General features: G+C 42.6%; 2 protein-coding genes across 2 annotated transcripts; both read right to left on the minus strand.

Moving 5' to 3' along the window:
* Positions 1–2,117: 2,117 nt before the first annotated feature.
* On the minus strand, positions 2,118–5,022 carry LOC108537752 (zinc finger protein 211). The gene is made up of 2 exons (XM_017885435.1): positions 4,824–5,022; positions 2,118–4,188 (listed from the first exon to the last, which is right to left on the minus strand). Exons 1-2 carry the CDS (start codon positions 4,906–4,908, stop codon positions 2,714–2,716), a joined length of 1,560 nt encoding a protein of 519 aa, XP_017740924.1. The 5' UTR covers positions 4,909–5,022; the 3' UTR covers positions 2,118–2,713.
* LOC108537723 (zinc finger protein 211-like) lies at positions 5,008–17,415 on the minus strand. Its single transcript, XM_017885387.1, is given in 8 exon segments — positions 5,008–5,852; positions 5,855–5,938; positions 5,941–6,396; positions 7,029–7,184; positions 13,203–13,329; positions 13,887–13,925; positions 14,509–15,624; positions 17,372–17,415. Coding segments are annotated over 7 exon segments (1,737 nt in total). The 5' UTR covers positions 14,539–15,624; positions 17,372–17,415.
* Positions 17,416–22,969: the final 5,554 nt, after the last annotated feature.

Raw genomic sequence — 22,969 nt, forward strand, 5'->3', positions numbered from 1 at the left:
GCCTCCCGGGTAGCTGGGACTACAGGCGCCCACCACCTCACCCGGCTAGTTTTTTGTAGTTTTTAGTAGAGACGGGGTTTCACCGGGTTAGCCAGGATGGTCTCGATCTCCTGACCTCATGATCCGCCCGTCTCGGCCTCCCAAAGTGCTGGGATTACAGACTTGAGCCACCGCGCCCGGCCTTGTTTCTTTCATTTTTATCATAAACCATAATTAAACATGATTTACAATTGGTAGTTCTTTTTTTTCTTTTCTTTTCTTTTTTTTTTTTTGAGGAGTCTTGCTCTGTCACCCAGTCTGGAGTGCAGTGGTGTAATCTCAGCTCACTGCAGCCTCTGCCTCCCAGGTTCAAGCGATTCTCCTGCCTCAGCCTCCTGAGTAGCTGGGACTACAGTCATGCACCGCCACACAAAGCTAATTTTTTTATTTTTAGTAGAGACGGGGTTTTATCATGTTGGCCAGGCTGGTCTTGAACTCCTGACCTCAGGTTATCTGCCCACCTCAGCCTCCCAAAGTGCTGGGATTACAGGCGTGAGCCACTGCACCCAGCATGGTAGTTCTTTAAAGTAAGCTAAACACTTAAAGATGTCAAAATTCTGAGTACAGAATATTCACAGACTTGTATTTATACAGGTCTAGTTTTATCACTCACTTTTACCTCAATAGGATTTAAAGAATCTCTGATTCACCCACCTTGGCCTCCCAAAGTGCTGGGATTACAAGGGCAAACCACCACATCTGGCTGAAAATTACACATTCTGATGTGGAAATATACAGAACAGTGAACTATACACACTGTGGAAATATACAGAACAGTGAAAATTTTTTAAGAATTTAGTTTGGGGCCGGGCGCGGTGGCTCAAGCCTGTAATCCCAGCACTTTGGGAGGCCAAGACGGGCGGATCATGAGGTCAGGAGATCGAGACCATCCTGGCGAACACGGTGAAACCCTGTCTCTACTAAAAAACTACAAAAAACTAGCCGGGCGAGGTGGCGGGTGCCTGTAATCCCAGCTACTCGGGAGGCTGAGGCAGGAGAATGGCGTAAATCCAGGAGGCGGAGCTTGCAGTGAGCTGAGATCTGGCCACTGCACTCCAGCCTGGGCAACAGAGCGAGACTCCGTCTCAAAAAAAAAAAAAAAGAAAAGAATTTAGTTTGAAATACAGATATGCAGGACGTTGCAAATGTAGGAGTAGGGTCAGGAGCAAGAGCAAAGTTGGAGGTGCCACATACTTACAAACAACCAGATTTCATGAGAACTCACTATCGTGAGGATAGCAAGTGCTAAACCATTCAGGGGAAACCACCCTCATGAGCCAATCGCCTCCTGCCAGGCCCCACCTCTAACACTGGAGATTACATTTTTTCAACATGAGGTTTGGGCAGGACAGATATCCACACCGTATCAATAGTACAGAATACGTTTCACCTACTTTCCCCAGTAGTAACATCTTATATAACCTTAGTACATCATCAAAACCAGGAATGCGACATTGGTTCAATCCTCAGACCTCTTTCAGACCTCACCATTTTATACACTCATTGTGTGTGTAGTTCTGTATTTTTTTTTTTTTTTTTTTTTTTTTTTTTGAGACAGAGTCTCTCTCTGTCACCCAGGCTGGAATGCCATGGGGCGATCTTGGCTCACTGTAACCTGCACCTCCCGAGTTCAAGCGATTCTCCTGCCTCAGCCTCCTGCGTAGCTGGGACTACAAGTGCATGCCACCAGGCCCAGGCTGTTTTTTTGTTTTGTTTTGTTTTTTTGAGACAGAGTCTCACTCTGTCACCCAGGCTGGAGTGCAGTGGCACGATCTTGGCTCACTGCAAGCTCCGTCTCCCAGGTTCACGCCATTCTCCTGCCTCAGCCTCCTGAGTAGCTGGGACTACAGAGGCCCACCACCACACCCAGCTAATTTTTTGTATGGGCAATAATTCAAATTCAGATTATGCCAAAACTGGAAAGACAGTTGTATTTTTCCATTATACTGTTGTCTCTGAGGCATACAAATAATATGACACCTCCCTCTCCCTCCAAAGGTGTTTACTCTGTAAAGCTGGCAGGGCCCAATTCTGTTTTTGAACCACCTTAAAGAGTGAATCAAATGCCAAGATAAAGGTAGCTTAAATAATAATGCCTTTATTATTGTAAAAAACAAAGCAATGTGAGGCAAGCAGTTCCAAAGTTGGTGACTTAGAGGCTGGAAAAAATCCATGGAGGTGTCACATGAAACCAACATGTCTTGAAAAAAAAAAAAAAAAAAAAGAGTCCTTCTTGGCAAGCTGCCAACAACACTCATATTGGGTTCTCTGGCACAAAGCTGGGTCAAGTTCATGCCCTAACTTGTCAGAGAGGACGACTCAGACTATTCATGATCTCTTCTAGCAAATGGGGAGAAACAGAGGTCTGCTTCCTTCAGCAGGTTCAGGAGGTAAATGATGCACATTATGTGGACCTCACAGGCGGTAGACGTGATACAGCTTCTGCCTTAGAAACTGTCAGTGACATAAATGGCAAGAGCCATATATGGCAGGTGAGAAAGTCTAACACTTTCTAAATGGCAGGTTAGAAAGTGTAACACATACCTGGAACTTAAGGGGAATCTGCCTACTGCATATCCTTAGATGGGGCTTCCAGTTCAGGGACTGGTCTCTCTCACAGGTGTACTCCTTCAGTATAATTACACTAAAAGGAAATTGCATATTCTCAGTACAGTTAAGGCTTTTCTCCAATGTGAACTCTCTGGTGTTGAATGAGGACAGATTTGCAGCCAAAGGACTTCCCACATTCACTGCACTGATAAGGCCTTTTTCCAGTGTGAACTCTCCGGTGTTGAATGAGGCTAGAACTTTGGCTAAAGGATTTCCCACATTCACTGCACTCATAAGGCCTTTCTCCAGTGTGAACTCTCAGGTGTTTAATGAGGTTAGATTTACAGCTAAAGGATTTGCTACATTCACTGCACTCAACAGGCCTTTCTCCAGTGTGAACTCTCTGGTGGTTCTTAAGGTTGGAGCTATGGCTAAAGGATTTCCCACATTCCCCACACACATAAGGCCTTTCCCCTGTGTGGACTTTCCGGTGTGAACTGAAGCTGGAGCTTTGCTTAAATGATTTCCCACATTTACTGCACTCATAGGGTCTTTCTCCAGTGTGAAGTCTCCGGTGGTGAATGAGGCTGGAGCTTCGGCTAAAGGATTTTCCACATTCATTGCACTCATGAGGTCTTTCTCCAGTGTGAACTCTCTGGTGGTAAATGAGGCTGAAGTTTTGGCTAAAAGATTTCCCACATTCGCTGCATTCATAAGGCCTTTCTCCAGTGTGAACTCTGCGATGCTGCATGAGGTTGGACCTTTGGCTAAAAGATTTCCCACATTCGCTGCATTCATAAGGCCTTTCTCCAGTGTGAACTTTCCTATGGCTATTGAGGCTGTAGATCTGACTAAAGGATTTCCCACATTCAGGGCACACATAAGGCCTTTCTCCAGTATGAACTCTCTGATGTATAATGAAACTGGAGTAGTAGGTAAAGAATTTTCCACATTCATTGCACTCATAAGGCCTTTCTTCACTGTGGACTTTCTGGTGCTGAATGAGGTTACATCTTCGCGTACATGCTTTCCCACATTTGCTGCACTCAAAAAGCCCTTCTCTAGTGAGGATTCTCTGGTCCTGAACAAGTGTGTCTGTGTGGCTAAAGGCTTTACTGCATTTTCCCCAGTTGCGATGCCTTTTTCCACTGTAAAAGGCCACCATACACTTGTTACTATTATTTGGCTTCTCCCCTGTTTGAGTGGCCTCTTGATGGAGAAACCTCATGTTGGCCAGGAAGTCTTTCCTGATCTCCCTACAGGTGAAGGGCTTCTCCGACACATGGACTGTGCAGCTCTTTGTAAATGAGGCTGTGTCCACATAACTTGTGAAAGGTGCCTCTTTAATGTGCTGCCTCTGGTGCTGTTGAAGATTTGCATTGATGTAGAATTGTTTTCCATATGTGTGTAGTTTCTGCCCACAGTTTGTTCCTTGGTGTTCAGCCAAGTGCAAAATATCTCTCAAGACCAGGCCACATATTTCACAGGAGTAGGCATTCTGGGAAGATGAACCTTCTTTGGAAGTCCTGAACTGTGGCACTCCTTCTACAGAAATTCTCTGTTCAGGTGTTTCCTCATGTTCCACTCCATGCCAACAACCTAAAAGTAAAGAGGTCATCGTAAAGTACATGTTACCTTTATTAGGAGGAGGCAATGCAATCGCAAATGCACATCAGTTATAGCAAAGAACCAGTATATGGGCCTGTATTCAGGAAAAGTGAGTCGGGGGTCAGGTTGAGGAAGCACCTGTTGTGCATTACTGGTCCCTAAGGTTATGGAATAGGGTGGGCCTTCCCAGGTACAGTACACAAGGCTAAGGTATGGCCCAGGACTAAAAGGCATGTTCTACAATTAATTCCTCTGATAACAGCTTTTAGCGGGATCGTATCTGCTGGTGACAAGTGATGCTGTGAAGTGTAGGTCTAGGCCCAGGAAAATCTCACTGGAACAGTAACTAGTGTTTAGGGACTATTAAGGGAGATATGCACACTTCAGGACAAAATAATATTACAGAATGCTACAGAGGGAACAGTGTAAAGAACAGATGGGATAAGGAGTCCAGAGAGGTGAGGATTAGCGTTAGCTAGAAGTCAAAATAAAAATGACAAGTAGGAAAAATAACAAGTTTGTAAACTGTTAAGAATGAAGAGGGGAAGGTCAAAGTGAAGTGTCTCGGGCAATGGCATCAAGACAAGTCAAACAGGACAGGTTCTTGGTGCAATTTAAACACAGACCTGATGACAAGCCTTTTCCCAAGTGCCATTCATGTAGGCCAGGCCCTCTCTGATCCCATCTTGCTGAGGCTGGAGTCATGAACATCCTGTGAAGAACAGAGGACACTTTCCCTAGTCCTAGTTGAGCAACTACATGAGACCAGGATGATGTAAGTCCTAAGGGAAAGACAGGACACGTGAGCAACTAACACTGGCCCAGAAGAACTGGGCACAAAAAAGAACAAGAAAAGTTAAAGAAGTTTGTATANTTCCCACATTCACTGCACTCATAAGGCCTTTCTCCAGTGTGAACTCTCAGGTGTTTAATGAGGTTAGATTTACAGCTAAAGGATTTGCTACATTCACTGCACTCAACAGGCCTTTCTCCAGTGTGAACTCTCTGGTGGTTCTTAAGGTTGGAGCTATGGCTAAAGGATTTCCCACATTCCCCACACACATAAGGCCTTTCCCCTGTGTGGACTTTCCGGTGTGAACTGAAGCTGGAGCTTTGCTTAAATGATTTCCCACATTTACTGCACTCATAGGGTCTTTCTCCAGTGTGAAGTCTCCGGTGGTGAATGAGGCTGGAGCTTCGGCTAAAGGATTTTCCACATTCATTGCACTCATGAGGTCTTTCTCCAGTGTGAACTCTCTGGTGGTAAATGAGGCTGAAGTTTTGGCTAAAAGATTTCCCACATTCGCTGCATTCATAAGGCCTTTCTCCAGTGTGAACTCTGCGATGCTGCATGAGGTTGGACCTTTGGCTAAAAGATTTCCCACATTCGCTGCATTCATAAGGCCTTTCTCCAGTGTGAACTTTCCTATGGCTATTGAGGCTGTAGATCTGACTAAAGGATTTCCCACATTCAGGGCACACATAAGGCCTTTCTCCAGTATGAACTCTCTGATGTATAATGAAACTGGAGTAGTAGGTAAAGAATTTTCCACATTCATTGCACTCATAAGGCCTTTCTTCACTGTGGACTTTCTGGTGCTGAATGAGGTTACATCTTCGCGTACATGCTTTCCCACATTTGCTGCACTCAAAAGCCCTTCTCTAGTGAGGATTCTCTGGTCCTGAACAAGTGTGTCTGTGTGGCTAAAGGCTTTACTGCATTTTCCCCAGTTGCGATGCCTTTTCCACTGTAAAAGGCCACCATACACTTGTTACTATTATTTGGCTTCTCCCCTGTTTGAGTGGCCTCTTGATGGAGAAACCTCATGTTGGCCAGGAAGTCTTTCCTGATCTCCCTACAGGTGAAGGGCTTCTCCGACACATGGACTGTGCAGCTCTTTGTAAATGAGGCTGTGTCCACATAACTTGTGAAAGGTGCCTCTTTAATGTGCTGCCTCTGGTGCTGTTGAAGATTTGCATTGATGTAGAATTGTTTTCCATATGTGTGTAGTTTCTGCCCACAGTTTGTTCCTTGGTGTTCAGCCAAGTGCAAAATATCTCTCAAGACCAGGCCACATATTTCACAGGAGTAGGCATTCTGGGAAGATGAACCTTCTTTGGAAGTCCTGAACTGTGGCACTCCTTCTACAGAAATTCTCTGTTCAGGTGTTTCCTCATGTTCCACTCCATGCCAACAACCTAAAAGTAAAGAGGTCATCGTAAAGTACATGTTACCTTTATTAGGAGGAGGCAATGCAATCGCAAATGCACATCAGTTATAGCAAAGAACCAGTATATGGGCCTGTATTCAGGAAAAGTGAGTCGGGGTCAGGTTGAGGAAGCACCTGTTGTGCATTACTGGTCCCTAAGGTTATGGAATAGGGTGGGCCTTCCCAGGTACAGTACACAAGGCTAAGGTATGGCCCAGGACTAAAAGGCATGTTCTACAATTAATTCCTCTGATAACAGCTTTTAGCGGGATCGTATCTGCTGGTGACAAGTGATGCTGTGAAGTGTAGGTCTAGGCCCAGGAAAATCTCACTGGAACAGTAACTAGTGTTTAGGGACTATTAAGGGAGATATGCACACTTCAGGACAAAATAATATTACAGAATGCTACAGAGGGAACAGTGTAAAGAACAGATGGGATAAGGAGTCCAGAGAGGTGAGGATTAGCGTTAGCTAGAAGTCAAAATAAAATGACAAGTAGGAAAATAACAAGTTTGTAAACTGTTAAGAATGAAGAGGGGAAGGTCAAAGTGAAGTGTCTCGGGCAATGGCATCAAGACAAGTCAAACAGGACAGGTTCTTGGTGCAATTTAAACACAGACCTGATGACAAGCCTTTTCCCAAGTGCCATTCATGTAGGCCAGGCCCTCTCTGATCCCATCTTGCTGAGGCTGGAGTCATGAACATCCTGTGAAGAACAGAGGACACTTTCCCTAGTCCTAGTTGAGCAACTACATGAGACCAGGATGATGTAAGTCCTAAGGGAAAGACAGGACACGTGAGCAACTAACACTGGCCCAGAAGAACTGGGCACAAAAAAGAACAAGAAAAGTTAAAGAAGTTTGTATAAATTCAAGTTAGTGTTGTAACTTTAGGATGTTAAATGTAATTCCCATGGTAACTATTTTTTAAAAAGAGCTACATTAAGTATACAAAGAGCTGGGCGTGGTGGCTCCCGCCTGTAATCCCAGCACTTTGGGAGGCTGAGGTTGGTGGATCAACTGAGGTCAGGAGTTTGGGACCAGCATGGCCAACATGGTGAAACCCTGTCTCTACTAAAAATACAAAAATTAGCTGGGTGTGGTGGTGTGTGTTTGTAATCCCAGGAGGGATTACTCAGGAGGCTGAGGCAGGAGAATCGCTTGAACATGGGAGGCAGAGGTTGCAGTGAGCCAAGATCGCCCCACTGCACTCCAGCCTGGGCGACAGAGCGAGACTCCATTAAAAGAAAGAAAGAAAGAAAGAAAAAGTACACAAAGGAAATGAAAGGAATTAAAAAGTTTCACTACCAAAAAAAAAAAAAAAAGTGAGCCAAACACAAAAGAAGCAGTAATGTAGGCAATTAGGATCAAAAAAGCTATAAGGCTATTAAGACATGGGGAAAACAAAGAGCAAAATGATAGAAGTCACCCCTTCCTTATCAGTGATTACCTTAAACGTAAATGCCTTAAACTCTCCAAACTTTTAGCTTAAACTCTGCCAAAAGACAAAGATTGGCAGAATGGGTTAAAATGAAAACAACCCATGATCCAACTTTATGATGTCTACAGGAGATTCGCTTTAGATCCAAAGATATAAATAAGGTGGAAGTGACAGGCTACAAAAAGATATTCCATGCAAATAGCAAGCAAAAAAGAGTAAGAATGGCTACACTAATATCATACAATAGAGACTTTAAATCAAAAACGGTAACAAGATATATAAAAGGATATTATATACTAATAAAAGGTCAATAGAGCAAGAGGATATAACATAAACACTTATGCACCTAATAATAGACCATCAAAACACATGAGGCAAAAATTGACAGAACTGAAGGGAGAAATGGATGGTTCTACAATAACAGTTAAATGCAGCAATACCTGACTCTCAGCAGTGGACAGAAGAATCAGAGAGAAGTGAGAAAACAGAGGACCTAAACAACCAACTAGCTCTAACAAATATATAAAGAGCATTCTACCCAACAACAACAGAATACACATTCCCTTCATGTGTACCTAGAACATTCTCCAGGACAGACCATAAATTAAGCCTCATTTGATTTAGAAAGACACATATCATACAAAGTATCTTCTCCAACCACAGTGGGATGAGGTTGGAAACTCTTAATAGAAGGAAACTAAAAAATTTACAAATCTGTAGAAATTAATACAATACTGAACAACCAATGGGGCCATGAAGAAATCAGAAGGGAAATAAATTGGAGATACAGTAAAAGCAGTACTAAAGGGGAAACTTATAGCTATAAACATTAAAAAGATGAAAGATCTCAACTCAACAATCTATTTTTACAACTTAAGGGATTATAAAAAGAGGAACAAACTAAAACCAAAGCTGGCAGGAAAAAAATAATAAAGACTAAAGCCTAGATAAATAAAATACAGAAGAGAAAAACAATAGAAAAAAAATCAACAAAACCAAAAGGTGTTTCTTTGAAAAGGTTATCAAAATTGACAAACCTGGCCTGATGCAGTGGCTCGTGTCTGTAATTCCAGCACTTTGGGAGGCCGAGGCAGCAGGTGGATCACCTGAGGTCAGGAGTTCAACAACAGCCTGGCCAATGTGGTGAAACCCTGTCTCTATTAAAAATACAAAAATTAGCCAGGTGTGGTGGCATGTTCCTGTAACCCCAGCTACTCGGGAGGTCAAGGCAGGAGAATTGCTTGAATCCAGGAAGTGGAAGTTGCAGTGAGCCAAGATCACACCACTGCACTCTAGCCTGGGTGTCAGAGCAAGACTCCATCTCAGAAAAAGAAACAGGTGGATCACCTGAGGTCAGGAGTTCAACAACAGCCTGGCCAATGTGGTGAAACCCTGTCTCTATTAAAAATACAAAAATTAGCCAGGTGTGGTGGCATGTTCCTGTAACCCCAGCTACTCGGGAGGTCAAGGCAGGAGAATTGCTTGAATCCAGGAAGTGGAAGTTGCAGTGAGCCAAAACCCCCCCCTCGCCCCTTAGCCGGGGTTTCGGGGAAAAACCCCACCTCAAAAAAAAAAAAAAAAAAAAAAAAAAAAAAAGACAAACCTTAAAGAAAAGCCCTTGACTTGATGGCTTCACAGATGAATTCTACCAATCATTTAATTAAGAACAAATACTTATCCTTTTCAAATTCTCTCAAAAAACTGTAGCGTACACACTTCTAAACTCATTCTATATGGCCAGCATTACCCTGATTCCAAATGACGCAAAGACTGTGTAAGAAAATAAAACTTGGCCAGGCGCAGTGGCTCAAGCCTGTAATCCCAGCACTTTGGGAGGCCGAGACGGAGGGATCACGAGGTCAGGAGATCGAGACCATCCTGGCTAACACGGTGAAACCCCGTCTCTACTAAAAAATACAAAAAAAAAAAAAAAAAAAACTAGCCGGGGGGGGGGGGGGGCGCCTGTAGTCCCAGCTACTCGGGGGGCTGAGGCAGGAGAATGGCGTAAACCCGGGGGGCGGGGCTTGCAGTGAGCTGAGATCCGGCCACTGCACTCCAGCCTGGGCGACAGAGCGAGACTCCGTCTCAAAAAAAAAAAAAAAGAAAAGAAAACTACAGACCAATATCCTTGATTATTAACGCAAAAACCATCAACCAAATATTAGCAAACTGAATTCAACAGCACATTAAAAGGATTATGCACTACTACCAGATAGAATTTATTTGTGGAATGCAAGGATGGTTCAACAAACAAAAACTGATCAAAGTGGTGGCTTGCACCTGTAATCCCAGCTACTTGGGAGGCTGAGGCAGGAGGATCGATTGAGGCCAGGAGCTTAAGACCAGCCTGTGTAACATAGCAAGACCCCATCTCTAAAAAAATTAAAACAATCATCTCAGCCGATGCACTAAACGCATTAGACAATATGCAACACTTCTTCGTGGAAAAACACACAGTAAACCAGGAATAGGGGGAAATTACCTAAACATAATAAAATCCATATGCAAAAAAACAAAAAAACAAAAAACCCACAGCTAAAATTATACTCGACAATGAAAGACTGAAAGATTTTCCCCTAAGATTAACAACAAGATAAGGATGCCTACTTTTAGCCCTTCTGTTCAATGTAGCAATTAGGCAAGAAAAAGAAAGAAAAGGGACTAAAATGGGAAAAGAAGAGTAAAATTATCCCCGCTCACAGATGATATACATGGAATAACATAAAGATTCCACGAAAAAACTGTTACCTGTAATCCCAGCACTTTGGGAGGCCGAGACGGGCGGATCACGAGGTCAGGAGATCGAGACCATCCTGGCTAATACGGTGAAACCCCGTCTCTACTAAAAAATACAAAAAACTAGCCGGGCGACGAGGCAGGCGCCTGTAGTCCCAGCTACCCGGGAGGCTGAGACAGGAGAATGGCGTGAACCCGGGAGGCGGAGCTTGCAGTGAGCTGAGAGCCAGCCACTGCACTCCAGCCTGGGCAGCAGAGCAAGACTCTGTCTCAAAAAAAAAAAAAAAAAGAAAAAAAAGAAAAAACTGTTAAGCAAATTCAGCAAATAGAAGAATACAAATACAACATGCCAAAATCAGTTACGCTTCTATACACTAATGACGAACAATTTGAAAAGTAAACAATTCCACTTATATCAAAAAGAATAAAACATTAAAGATTAACTTAACAAGTAAAAGCCTTGTACACTAGAAACTACAAAATATTGCTAAAATGAATTAAATAAAACATTAATAAAAAAATATATCACATGCCTGTTCATGGACTAGAGGGCTCAATATTGTTAAGATGTCTATACTAGACAAAGTAATCTATAGAAAGCGTGATACCTATCAAAATCGAAATGATGTTATTTTGCAGAAATAAAAAAATCCATCCTAAAATTCATTTGAAATATTAAGAGACACAGAATAGCTAAAACAATTTTGAAAAGGATGAAAGTTGCAAGACTCACAGTTTGTAATTTCAAAACTTACTGCAAGGCTATAGAAATTAAAACTATGGTACTCTCATAAAGAAAGACATATAGATCAATGGACTAGAAGAGACCCCAGAAATAAACCCTCAAATATCTGGCCAAATGATTTTTGACCAGGAGAAAGAAGACAAATTTTCAACACATGATGCTAGGAAAACTGGATATCTACATGTGAAAAGAATGAAGTTGGTCCCTTACCTGACACCACATATAAAAATTAATTCAAAACAGATCAAAGATCTGAATGTAAGCACTAAAACTATAAAACTCTTAAAACAAGGAAAAAGCTTCATGACACTGGACTTGTTAATGATTCCTTGGATATGATATAAAAAGCATAGACAATAAAACAGTAAAACTGAATTCATCAAAATGAGAAACTTGTACATCAAAGGATCCTATCAACACACTAAAAACGTAACCCACAAAATAAGAGAAAACATTTGCAAATCACGTATCTGATAAGGGAATATCTAGAACACACAGATAACTCTTAAAGCTCAATAAAAAATTATATTTAACACTTTTAATTACAATTAATAAAACCCAACTTAAAAATAGGCAAAGGACTTGAATAAAAACATCATTTGAAGATATACAAATAGCCAATCAGCACATGAACAGATGCTCAGTATCAGTAATCTGCAAATCACAACCACAACAAGATATCACCTCACACCAATCTGGATGACTTAACAAAAAAAATCAGAAAATAACAAGTGATGGTGAGGGTGTGAAGAAACTGGAACCTTTGTCTGCTGCTTGTGGGAATGTAAAATGGTGCAGCTGCTATGAAAAACAATTTTGGTGGTTCCTTAAAAATTAAAAATAATTACCTTATGATCCAGAAATTCTGCTTTTGGGCCAATACCCAAAAGAATTGAAAGCAAGAACACAAATATGTATCTGAACACCCATGTTCACAGTAATATTATTCACAACAGCCAGAAGGTGAAAACAACCTGTGTCCACTGATGAAGGAATGGATAAACTAATACATACAAAAGAATATTATTCAGCCTTAAAAGGAAGCAATTCTGATACATATTACAACATGGATGAACCTTGAAGATATTATGCTAAGTGAAGTAAGCCAGACAGAAAAGAACAAATATTGTGTGATCCCACTCATATGAGGTACTTACAGTAGACAAATTCATACCGACCAAAAGCAAAATGGTGGTTGCCAGGGGATGGGAAGAGTTACTGTTTAATGAGTACAAAGTTTCAGTTTTATAAGATGAAAAAGTAGTATAGAAGGATGGTGGTGATAGTTGTACAACAATGTGAATGTGCTAAATGCTGCTGAACTATATACTTGAAAATGATTAAAATAGTAAAGTTTGTTATATATATTTTACAATTAAAAACAAAAAGAAGAACACCTTCGAGGAGGTTTTCATAAGAACAGTCTGTGTAGTGTCTCTGTGGCACAATTCGTTAGAGCATTCTGCTGTTAATGGAAAGGTTGATAGTTCAAGAACAGTTTCTGTAAATAGTGACAATGTCAGTGACTGCATTTCATGTCACAGTCAAGCACAAATAAATGTCGGGTACATGAAGGGAGGGAAAACTGGATGCCATAGATCTAGAAAGTTACCAGACAGGGAGAAGGCAAGTCAGGTGGGATCTATTAGGCTTACTGTAAGACTTGGATAAGGATTGATCCCAAATCCTTACCCAAGATGCTTTTGGGCTGGGATGATAAGGGAAGTAGGTTTGCACTCAGTCTACAACATCTACCCAGGGAACTGGGGAAGGAGGCAGTGCCTATGGTCCAGATATGAGGACAGAGCTGCTCCTGAGGAAAAGGAGAAACACAGCCTAGTACAGGAAACAAGGGTGAGTATGAGGGCCTTACCCAGGGAGGACGTAAGTGCAAAGTTCTCTAGCATCACATCGAAGTACAGGCGTTTCTGAGCCTCATCAAGGAGATCCCATTCCTCCCAGGAGAAGTACACGGCCACATCTTCAAAGGTCACACTTCCCTAGCATAATAGGGATTGATGAAACCATGAACAGTCTCACTTTGGAAGACTCAAAATCCATGTCCCCATACATTCTCCTCCCAAGCTCCACAAGTCAGAAGGGACACCAGACCTTGGTGTCATTGATCCCTGCTGTCTCTTCACGTTCCCATTAGTCACTGTGTTCATTCTGTTTTCCACTCTGTATCCTGTCAACACTCGGGTTAGATAAATCTCCCTCCTCTGATCCCAAACTCCAACTTCCTCACAATAGATGCCAAACTTCACAGAAATGAGGGAAATCTGCAGTTCCCTGAACCAGTTCAGACTCACCCCCAAGGAGTTCCAAAAGCTGGTACCCGCTATCATATCTTTCACCCCTTTACATTGGCTGCTCCAAATGGAAACATTGGCCTGGACTTAGCACCCTGAGCTCAGGGATTCTCTAGAGTTCTCAAACCAACAGCTGAGAGAATGGTAGGTGAGTCCCATTACACCCCAAATCTAAAGAAATTATCTGTGTGGGGAGGGAGGAGGGACATTCCAGACCAGTGAGGGGCTGAGATACCTCCACTTACCTGTGCAAGCTTGAAAAGTACCTCTGTAGCTATGGGAACCTGTGGAAAGACGCAGGCCTCAGAGGAATGTGATCATGGTAGTGCTCCATGGGCACAGGCCTTCCCTGTACCCTTGCCTCGGCCGAGAGCCACGTAACTTTGGGTCGACAGTCTAACCTGTGAGCCTCAGTCCTTAGTGCTGCCTCTCACCAATTGTGTGGCCTTGAAAAAATATTCAACCTCCCTCTGCCTCAACGTCCTCATCCATCTCTAAAGTCTCTTCTTCCACTGAACAGCCCGCAGAGGATTTTTCAAATCCTAACTCAGATGGTGTCTCTCGTTTAAGCTCTCTATGGCTCCCACGGCCCTAAGAATAAAGGTAGATCTCTCTCAAACTTTGTTCCCTGCAGTAACAATGTGGAGCCCAGGTTCCTGAATGCCCCCTTCTCGGTAGGTCATCCAAGCTCTGCAAGCGCCGGTCCTGTCCCTTGTCCCCCTGCCCACCACATCGGATGTCAGAAACAGGGGCCCCACCCACGGGCCTCAGTGTCCCCGACCCTGTGCTACAGAAGCGAGAGCTGGTGCCCCTCACTTGGGATTTAAGAATCTCGGCCGGGGGAGGTCCGGAGATCGCAGCGCTCACCGTAGTCGGGTTCCTCAGTGCGGTCGCCATCCGAGTCTGGGCGGAGCTGGACCGGGAGCTGCTGGCGACTGGGGGGGAACACGAGCACCACTATCCCCAGGCAGGCCTGGCAGGCGGCTCTGCCCCCGACTCTCAGACCCGACTCTCGCGCCTTCACGGTCCGTCACTTCGATTCCAAAGAGGCACACCAAGGAGGCTAACGGCTACAACGGACCGGAGGGCACCCAAAATGACCGCTGCGAAGACGCCAGAAGTCCCGCCCTGAGAGGCACGCCCACACGGAAATGCCCCTATCTTGGATTTTCATTGGATCAAAGTACTGCCGCTCGACGCAAAGCTTTCTGGGAAATGTAGTCTCCCCAAGGCTACGGCGGACGGCGCCTTGTGTGCAGACTGCTGGGAGCGCTAGGAAACTGAGTCTGCCGCCCTCCAGGGCGACTGAGGGGCTTCGGTGTTTGAGGTCTTAAGTAGGTTGACACTTGAACAACACAGGTTTCAGCTGTGCGGGTCCATTTACACGTAGGCTTTTTTTTTCCCCCAATAAACGTTACTTCGAGTGTGCTCCTTTAGCTCCCCCACCTCTTGCCGCAGAGACAAGACTCATTCTCTTGCCCAGCGTGAAGAACACAAGGATGAAGACCTTTATGATGATACACTTCCACTTAATGATTAGTAAATGTATTTTCCCTTCCGTATTATTTTATTTTCCTTTTTTTATTGGGTGAAATGTCAATGAGCCTCTTATAATTTTCCTGATACCCTTTCTCTAGTCTGTTTTAGAATTAGTATAGTTCTTACACTAAAATATACATAATGCATATATCAAACAAAATGTGTAATCATATATATATGTGTTATGCATATATAATACAAAATGTGTTAATCGATTGGGAGTTTATGTAATTCATAAGGCTTCTGGGCAACTACATAAGGCTTCCGGGCAACAGTCGGCTATTAGTAGTTAAGGTCTAGGGGAGTCAAAAGTAATACGAGGATTTTCAATTCCGTGGGGGTCGATGTCAGCTGTATATCAGTCTCTAGTGTAGAGGATCACTTCAGTACTTAGACATCATTTCAGATTCCATGCAGCCCACCCCAGCAGATCTCCACTGGTAGCTGGAAGTGAAAAAACGTTATCTTATTGCTCTTCAAATGCATGCAGCCTGAAGTGTTAAAGTTACTTTTTGTAGGTTTTGTCAGGGACAAAAGACGCCAGACAGGGCTATGACGGGAAGATAGTGGAGGGATAGTGGGCAGCCCTGAATCCAATGGACAAGGAAAGTTCCCTGCTTCTGGTGTCCCCAGAAAACGCTCTCCTGCCTGCAAAGTCAGTTTTGTTCACAAAACATGAAGCTTTAATACATGAATGTTCATTTTCCTTGTATAATCAAAACATTTATTTATTTATTTATTTTGAGACAGGGTCTCATTCTGTTGTCCAGGCTGGAGTACAGTGGAACAATCATAGCTCATTGCAACCTTGACCTCCTGGGTTCAAGTGATCCTCTGGCCTCAGCCTCTTGAGTAGCTGGGACTACAAGCACACCACCACACCCGGCTAATTGAAAAAATTATTGTAGGAATGGGGTCTCCCCATAGGGCCCAGGCTAGTCTCAAACTCCTAGGGCCATGCAATCTTCTTGCCTCAGCCTCCCAAACTGCTGAGATTACAAGTGTGAGTCACCATGCCCAGCCAAAAGTTTTTAATGCATAAAATATCAAATTATGATCATTATTTTAAACAGGGCCTCACTCTGTCACCCACAAAGTTTATATTATTTTAAGGTACATATATGCACATTGTTAAATGTACACATATACATTTATATATACTAGATCAAATTTTACATTTCACAATAAAAATCATCCTTTAGGACAAATTAATACCAATAAAATTAAATTAAATTAAAATTGTAAAATGATTTTATCAAATATATAATGTATTTCTTTACACATTTACTACAAAAATTTGTAAGTGGAATGACTACTATTGTACATTTGGTTAGATCTCACAATGGGCTTGTCATTGTTTTTAGGAAAAAGGTTAGAGTTCTTGGCTGGGCTGATATTACAGAACCAACCATTACATATTGCTTCACCTCCTACCATGTATCTCCTCTACATCCCACACATGCTGGATTTCTTCAGACCCCTGAAAGCTGTGTGCATTCACATGCAGGGATCTTTCCAGGTTACTTTTTTCCTACCTGAGACTGCTGAATCCTATTATGCTTTAAAAATTCATACTTTCAGGTAACCAACTGAAAAACTAGTGAAAAATGACACAACTCGCCAGCCACGGTGGCTCACGCTTGTAATCCCAGCACTTTGGGAGGCCGAGGTGGGCGAATCACCTGAGGTGAGGAGTTCAAGAACAGCCTGGCCAACATGGTGAAACCCCGTCTCTACTAAAAATTCCAAAATTAGCTGGGGGTGGTGGCGGGCACCTGTAATCCCAGTTACTTGGGAAGCTGAGGCAGGAGAATCAGAATCACTTGAACTTGGGAAGTGAAGGTTGCAGTGAGTCGAGATTGCGCCACTGCATTCCAGCCTAGGTGACAGAGCGAGACTCTGTCTCCAACAACAACGAAAAAAGGACACAACTCTTTCTGTCCAAATTCAATGTTTCTATCCATTGCACGTACTCAAAACTTCCCAGTACTCCTCATGAGGTAATGAAGCACAATTAGCTGAAGTAAGTTTTGTATAATCATATAAAATTTTCAGGGCTGGATTTGGTGGCTCACGCCTGTAATCCCAGCACTTTGGGAGGCTGAGGCGGGCGGATCACAAGGTCAAGAGATCAAGACTATCCTGGCCAACATGGTGAAACCCTGTCTCTACTAAAAAATACAAAAATTACCTGGGCGTGGTGGCGCATGCCTGTAGTCCCAGCTACTCGGGAGGCTGAGGCAGAAGAATTGCTTGAACCCAGGAGGTGGAGGTTGCAGTGAGCCGAGATCATGCCACAGCACTCCAGCCTAGTGACAGTGCAAGACTCCGTCTCAAAAGAAAAAAAGAAGAAACATCTTGATTAAAAACTGAAATGGGCAAAGACTTTAGGTTTAGATAGCTCACCAGAGAAGATACACAGATGACAAATAAGTGTATGAAAAGATAATTCCTGTCATATGTCATCAGGGAAGCGAAAATTAAAACAGCAGTGAGATACCACTACACATCCATTAGAATGAACAACCTCTGACAACTGCAAATGACTGAGAAAATGTACAGCAACAGGAGCTCTCATTGCTGATGGGATGCAAAATTGTACAGCCACTTTGAAATGGAGTTTGGTGGTTTCTTACAAAACTAAACACACTTTTACCATACAATGTGGTAACCATATTTTCAGAATTTATCCATATGAATGGAAAATTTATGTCCACACAAAAACCTGTACATGTTGGCATACCTTGGAAGCAACAAAAATGTCCTTCAGTAAGTGAATGGATTAGAAACTGTAGTATATCAAGACAATAGAACATTACTCAATGCTGAAGGTCAATGAATCATCAAGACATGAAAAAACATGGAGGTACCTTGTATGCATACCACTAAATGAAAGAAGCCAATCTGAAAAGGCAATATGCTGTATGATTCCAATTAATGACATTTGAGAAAAGGTAAAAGTATGAAAGAGCAAAAAGATTAGTGGTTGCTGGGGGTTTAGAAGGGTAAGAGGGATGAATTTGTGGGGCACAGCGGATTAGTAGGGCGATGAAACTATTTTATATGACACTCTAATAGTGGACACGTGTCATTGTACCTTTGTCCAAACACAGAATGTACAACACTAAGAGTGAACCCTAATGTAAAGTAGGGACTTTGGGTGATAATGATGTGTCAGTGTAGGTTTACAATTGTTACAAATGTGCCACTCCGGTTGGGGTTGGTGGTGGGGCGGGCGGGGCGGCTATGCATATGTAGGTGCAGGGAGTATATGGATATCTCTTTACTTTTCCCTTAATTTTACTGCAAACCTAAAAGTGCTCTTAAAAACTTAGTAATAGGCCAGGCGCGGTGGCTCACGCCTGTAATCCCAGCACTTTGGGAGGCCGAGACGGGCGGATCACGAGGTCAGGAGATCGAGAACATCCTGGCTAATCCGGTGAAACCCCATCTCTACTAAAAGATACAAAAAATTAGCTGGGCGAGGTGGCGGGAGCCTGTAGTCCCAGCTACTCGTGAGACCGAGGCAGGAGAATGGCGTGAACCCGGGAGGCGGAGGTTGCAGTGAGCTGAGATCGCGCCACTGCACTCCAGCCCGGGCGGCAGAGCGAGACTCCGTCTCAAAAAAAAAAAAAAACAACTTAGTAATAAAAAAGATTGTGTCAGCACCATAAGGTAGGGTGGGAAAAAAAAGATAAAAAAAAATTGTGGCTGCCTCAGAGGCATATTCTGCGTCCTCTTGAAAGATAGTTGGGGATCAAAATTTTCCCTGTAGATGAAGCCACAAGTGGCATACCTTGTAAACCCTTTTATGCGGAGGAATTAAGTGTCCAAATAACAAGTATTTCACAGGATAGCAGTCAATGACCTGGTAGTGTAATCAAGGGCAAGGAAGAATATGTTTGAGAAGATAGTTGACAAGGAGGTCTGAGATAATGACATGTGAATGGATATACGGGCAACTGTGCACATTGGGGAGATTTTTTATGCTATAAAAACCATCACCAGTCACTCTTGCATTGTGCTTTGACCACATGATTTGTTTCACTTCCAGGCAAGCTCCTGCTTTTTGGACACTGTACTGTTTCTTTTCCATAGCATATTTTCCCTGTGTTTACAAATCACTCTCTGCTCTGCTCTGCTTAAATACATGCTCAAATATTATCTCTACTACAAGGACAACCCTGACCTATTTCCTATAGAAATTCTACCTACTTCACATGTTGGTTATTACTTGGTGCTGATATTCTGATATTTTCCATAGAATCTGTCTCTTAATAACTTAGTGTATGTTTTCCAATATTTTCATTATTATTTCCAGACCACATCTCTCAATTTGAATAAAGACTACTTGAGAATACATTTCTTTGTAGGTTGTTCACTGCTGTAAATACAAATCTAGAAGAGCCTCTGAACCAGATAAGATGTTGAGTAGTGCTTTCCCTCAACTCTTCCACCTTTGTACTCTTACTGTCTTTTTACTCTTTCCTTCCAAGTTTGTTATTCATCACCATTCATATGAATGAAAAAATGTCACACTTTGTAGAAATAAGAATTTAGGCCGGGTGCGGTGGTTCACACCTGTAATCCCAGCACTTTGGGAGGCTGAGGTGGGTCGATCACCTGAGGTCAGCAGTTCAAAACCAGCCTGGCCAACATGGCGAAACTCTGTCTCTATTAAAAATACAAAAATTAGCCAGGCGTGGTGGTAGACGCCTGTAATCCCAGCTACTTGGGGGGCTGAGGCAGGAGAATTGTTTGAACCTGGGAGGCGGAGGTTGCAGTGAGCCGAGATTGCGCCATTGCAGTCCAGCCTGGGCAACAGAGCGAGACTCCGTCTCAAAAAAAAAAAAAAAAAAAAAGAATTTCATGGGAGCCAAGATTCTAGCATAGCCAAGGGTTCAACGTACATGTTTCATGTCTTAGAACTGTTTCCTCTATTGACCTTTATTTTTTCTCATTTCACAGATAATTTTCTCTTTTAGGTATGATGTCATTCTAAATGGATAACTCCAGCAATTAATGTTAATAATTTTCTATAATTTTCTAACTTCAAAAACATATTTTTTAGAGATTATCTCCAATCCTCTTGGAGACACTGTCACTGCAATTACAGGCAGAAGAATAAAATTACCATCATTTCCCAGCAAGGAGATGAGGTCATGGAATCCCAAACCTTATTCTCAGAGTTCAGATATTTCTACATAATGTCATATTCTTCAAAAAGTAGACTATATCTTGGAGAATCCAGTAAGAAATGTTATATAAAAAATTGTAATTTTGAGGTTTGGAATACAAATACTCAGAAGGAACATACTACGAGGTACCCAGAAGCATAGACTACCTCATGCATTTGCTTTAGTGCCCCTAGAATCTCTATTCCATGTTTTCTCTTATAACCTATGTTTTCTCTTCTTAGCCTCCATTTCATCCCTGACCAAATACTCTGAACTTCACACCATCACTCAAAGAGTTTACTTGCCTGTGAAGTGAAGAGCAATAAGACAAATTGTTTTACTCACAACTACTGAGTGGACATTTGGCATCTCTGTAGCAATTAATAGGAAATAAACATTTTTGCTTTTTTAGAAACCATGATTTCAAAATAGAATCTGTAGGGGTATTTTACTAAAGATTCTCAGACACCTGCAAGACCAAACATTCGTTCTAGTTTAGTTTAAGAAAAATATATGTAAAAAGTTGTAAGTTACAAATAGATAATCCTGAATATAAGGACTCTGAGGCTATAATTGTTAGGCAGATTTGAAAGCATGTTTTTTTTGTTTGTTTGTTTTGTTTTTGATGGAGTTTTGCTCTTGTCGCCCAGGCTGGAGTGTAATGGCGCAATCTCTGCTCACTGCAATCTCTGCCTCCCGGATTCAAGCGATTCGCCTGCCTAGTGTTAGTATTTTTAGTAGAGACGGGGTTTTGCCATGTTGGCCAGGCTGGTCTGGAACTCCTGTCCTCAGATGATCCGCCTGCCTTGGCCTTCTGAAGGGCTGGGATTATAGGTGTGAGTCACTGCGACTGGCTGAAAGTATCTTTTATAAGTATATAGTAATGTAATTATCAGTATTTTGCTATGTCCTATGTTGAAGTAGCTCAGGTAATTCTGAATCAGTATAAGTATTTAGTATGTCATCTAGACATCGTAAGATGGCTTATTCTGGCAAAATTTACTGTGGTCACATACATTCTCTGATGAATATCTAGTTTCCTAAAGACTGTAATTTTCTTTTTCTTTTCTTTTCTTGAGACAGAGTCTTGCTCTGACACCCAGGCTGGAGTGCAGTGGCGGGATCTTGGCTCACTGCAAGCTCCGCCTCCCGGGTTCACACCATTGTCCTGCCTCAGCCTTCGAGTAGCTGGGACTACAGGCGCCCACCACCACGCCCGGCTAATTTTTTGTGTTTTTAGTAGAGACGGGGTTTCACTGTGTTAACCAAGGTGGTCTCGACCTCCTGACCTCATGATCCGCCCGCCTCGGACTCCTAAAGTGCTGAGATTACAGGCGTAAGCCACCGCGCCTGGCCTAAATAATGTAATGTTCTTAAGTTAAATCTGAACTGTGCTCCCACAGTACCTCTGTACCAGAAAACCTTGAGCCTTTTTGAAAACTTGAAGTTTGTAAGAGGCTTAGTGTTAAGCATAATTTTAGGATCTGCTGACTCCTAGTCTTTTTCTCCAATTAATATAATCTTTGTTAATCTCACATTAATTTGGTATGCTTGTATATGACTTAAATTTTATACATTTTGATATTATTTCCTTTTCATTAGTCTCTTATTGTGCTTCATCAACCTGTTTGTTGTTGTTCTAATAGCATTTTTTTCAATTTTTACAGCGCTAATTTACTATTGTTTTAAACAAATCTATGCATATGTGGCATATTATCCTCTCTGAATCACTTACTCTATAATTTGGACTGAGATCACTATTGTTAATTTTCTCAGCAACAATTTTATTCATTTTCAAATATACTAGGAACTCCGTCGCTAATCTGTTTGTGGTAATTGCTCAATTAATTGTCTTCCACAGCTCTTTAAACCAATCCCAAAAGGTCGGGCATGGTGGTTCATGCCTGTAATTCTGCCACTTGGGGAGGTCGAGGCAGCCGGATCACCTGAGGTCGGAAGTTCAAGACCAGCCTGACCAACATGGAGAAACCCTCTCTACTAAAAATACAAAATTAGCTGGGTGTGGTGGCACATGCCTGTGGAATCCCAGTGACTCGGAAGGCTGAAGCAGAAGAATTGCTTGAACCTGGGAAGTGGAGGCTGCAGTGAGCTGAGATCATGCCATGGCACTCCAGCCTGGGCAACAAGAGTGAAACTCTGTCTCGGAAGCAAAAACAAAAACAAAAAAAAAACAAAATCCCATTTCTGATTATGAAATTCAAAATGATCAAGGCTATTAATACGTTATCCCACATACCAGAAGTGCTGTTTTCAGTTCACCAGTATCTCCCCTCCAAAATTTGATATCTTTTATTGTTAGTTTTTGAGACAGTCTCCCTCTATTGCCCAGGCTAGAGTGCAGTAGCGCAATCTTGGCTCACTGCCACCTCTGCCTCCTGGATTCAAGCGATTCTCCTGCCTTAGCCTCCTGAGTAACTGGGATTACAGGTGTGCGCCTCCACACTTAGCTAAAGTCTCCAATCTCATCTAAATTGTCTAAGTCCGGTACGGATGGGGCTCTAGGTATAATCTCATCTTGGGGCACAATTCCTGTGTTGTTGGGGGGCTCACTGGACATTGTTGGTGAGACCCCAGACCCAGCCAGCATCCAG

This window comes from Rhinopithecus bieti, unplaced genomic scaffold (assembly GCF_001698545.2).
Source record: "Rhinopithecus bieti isolate Rb0 unplaced genomic scaffold, ASM169854v2 scaffold_15006, whole genome shotgun sequence".
In the NCBI taxonomy this organism is placed as follows: domain Eukaryota; kingdom Metazoa; phylum Chordata; class Mammalia; order Primates; family Cercopithecidae; genus Rhinopithecus; species Rhinopithecus bieti.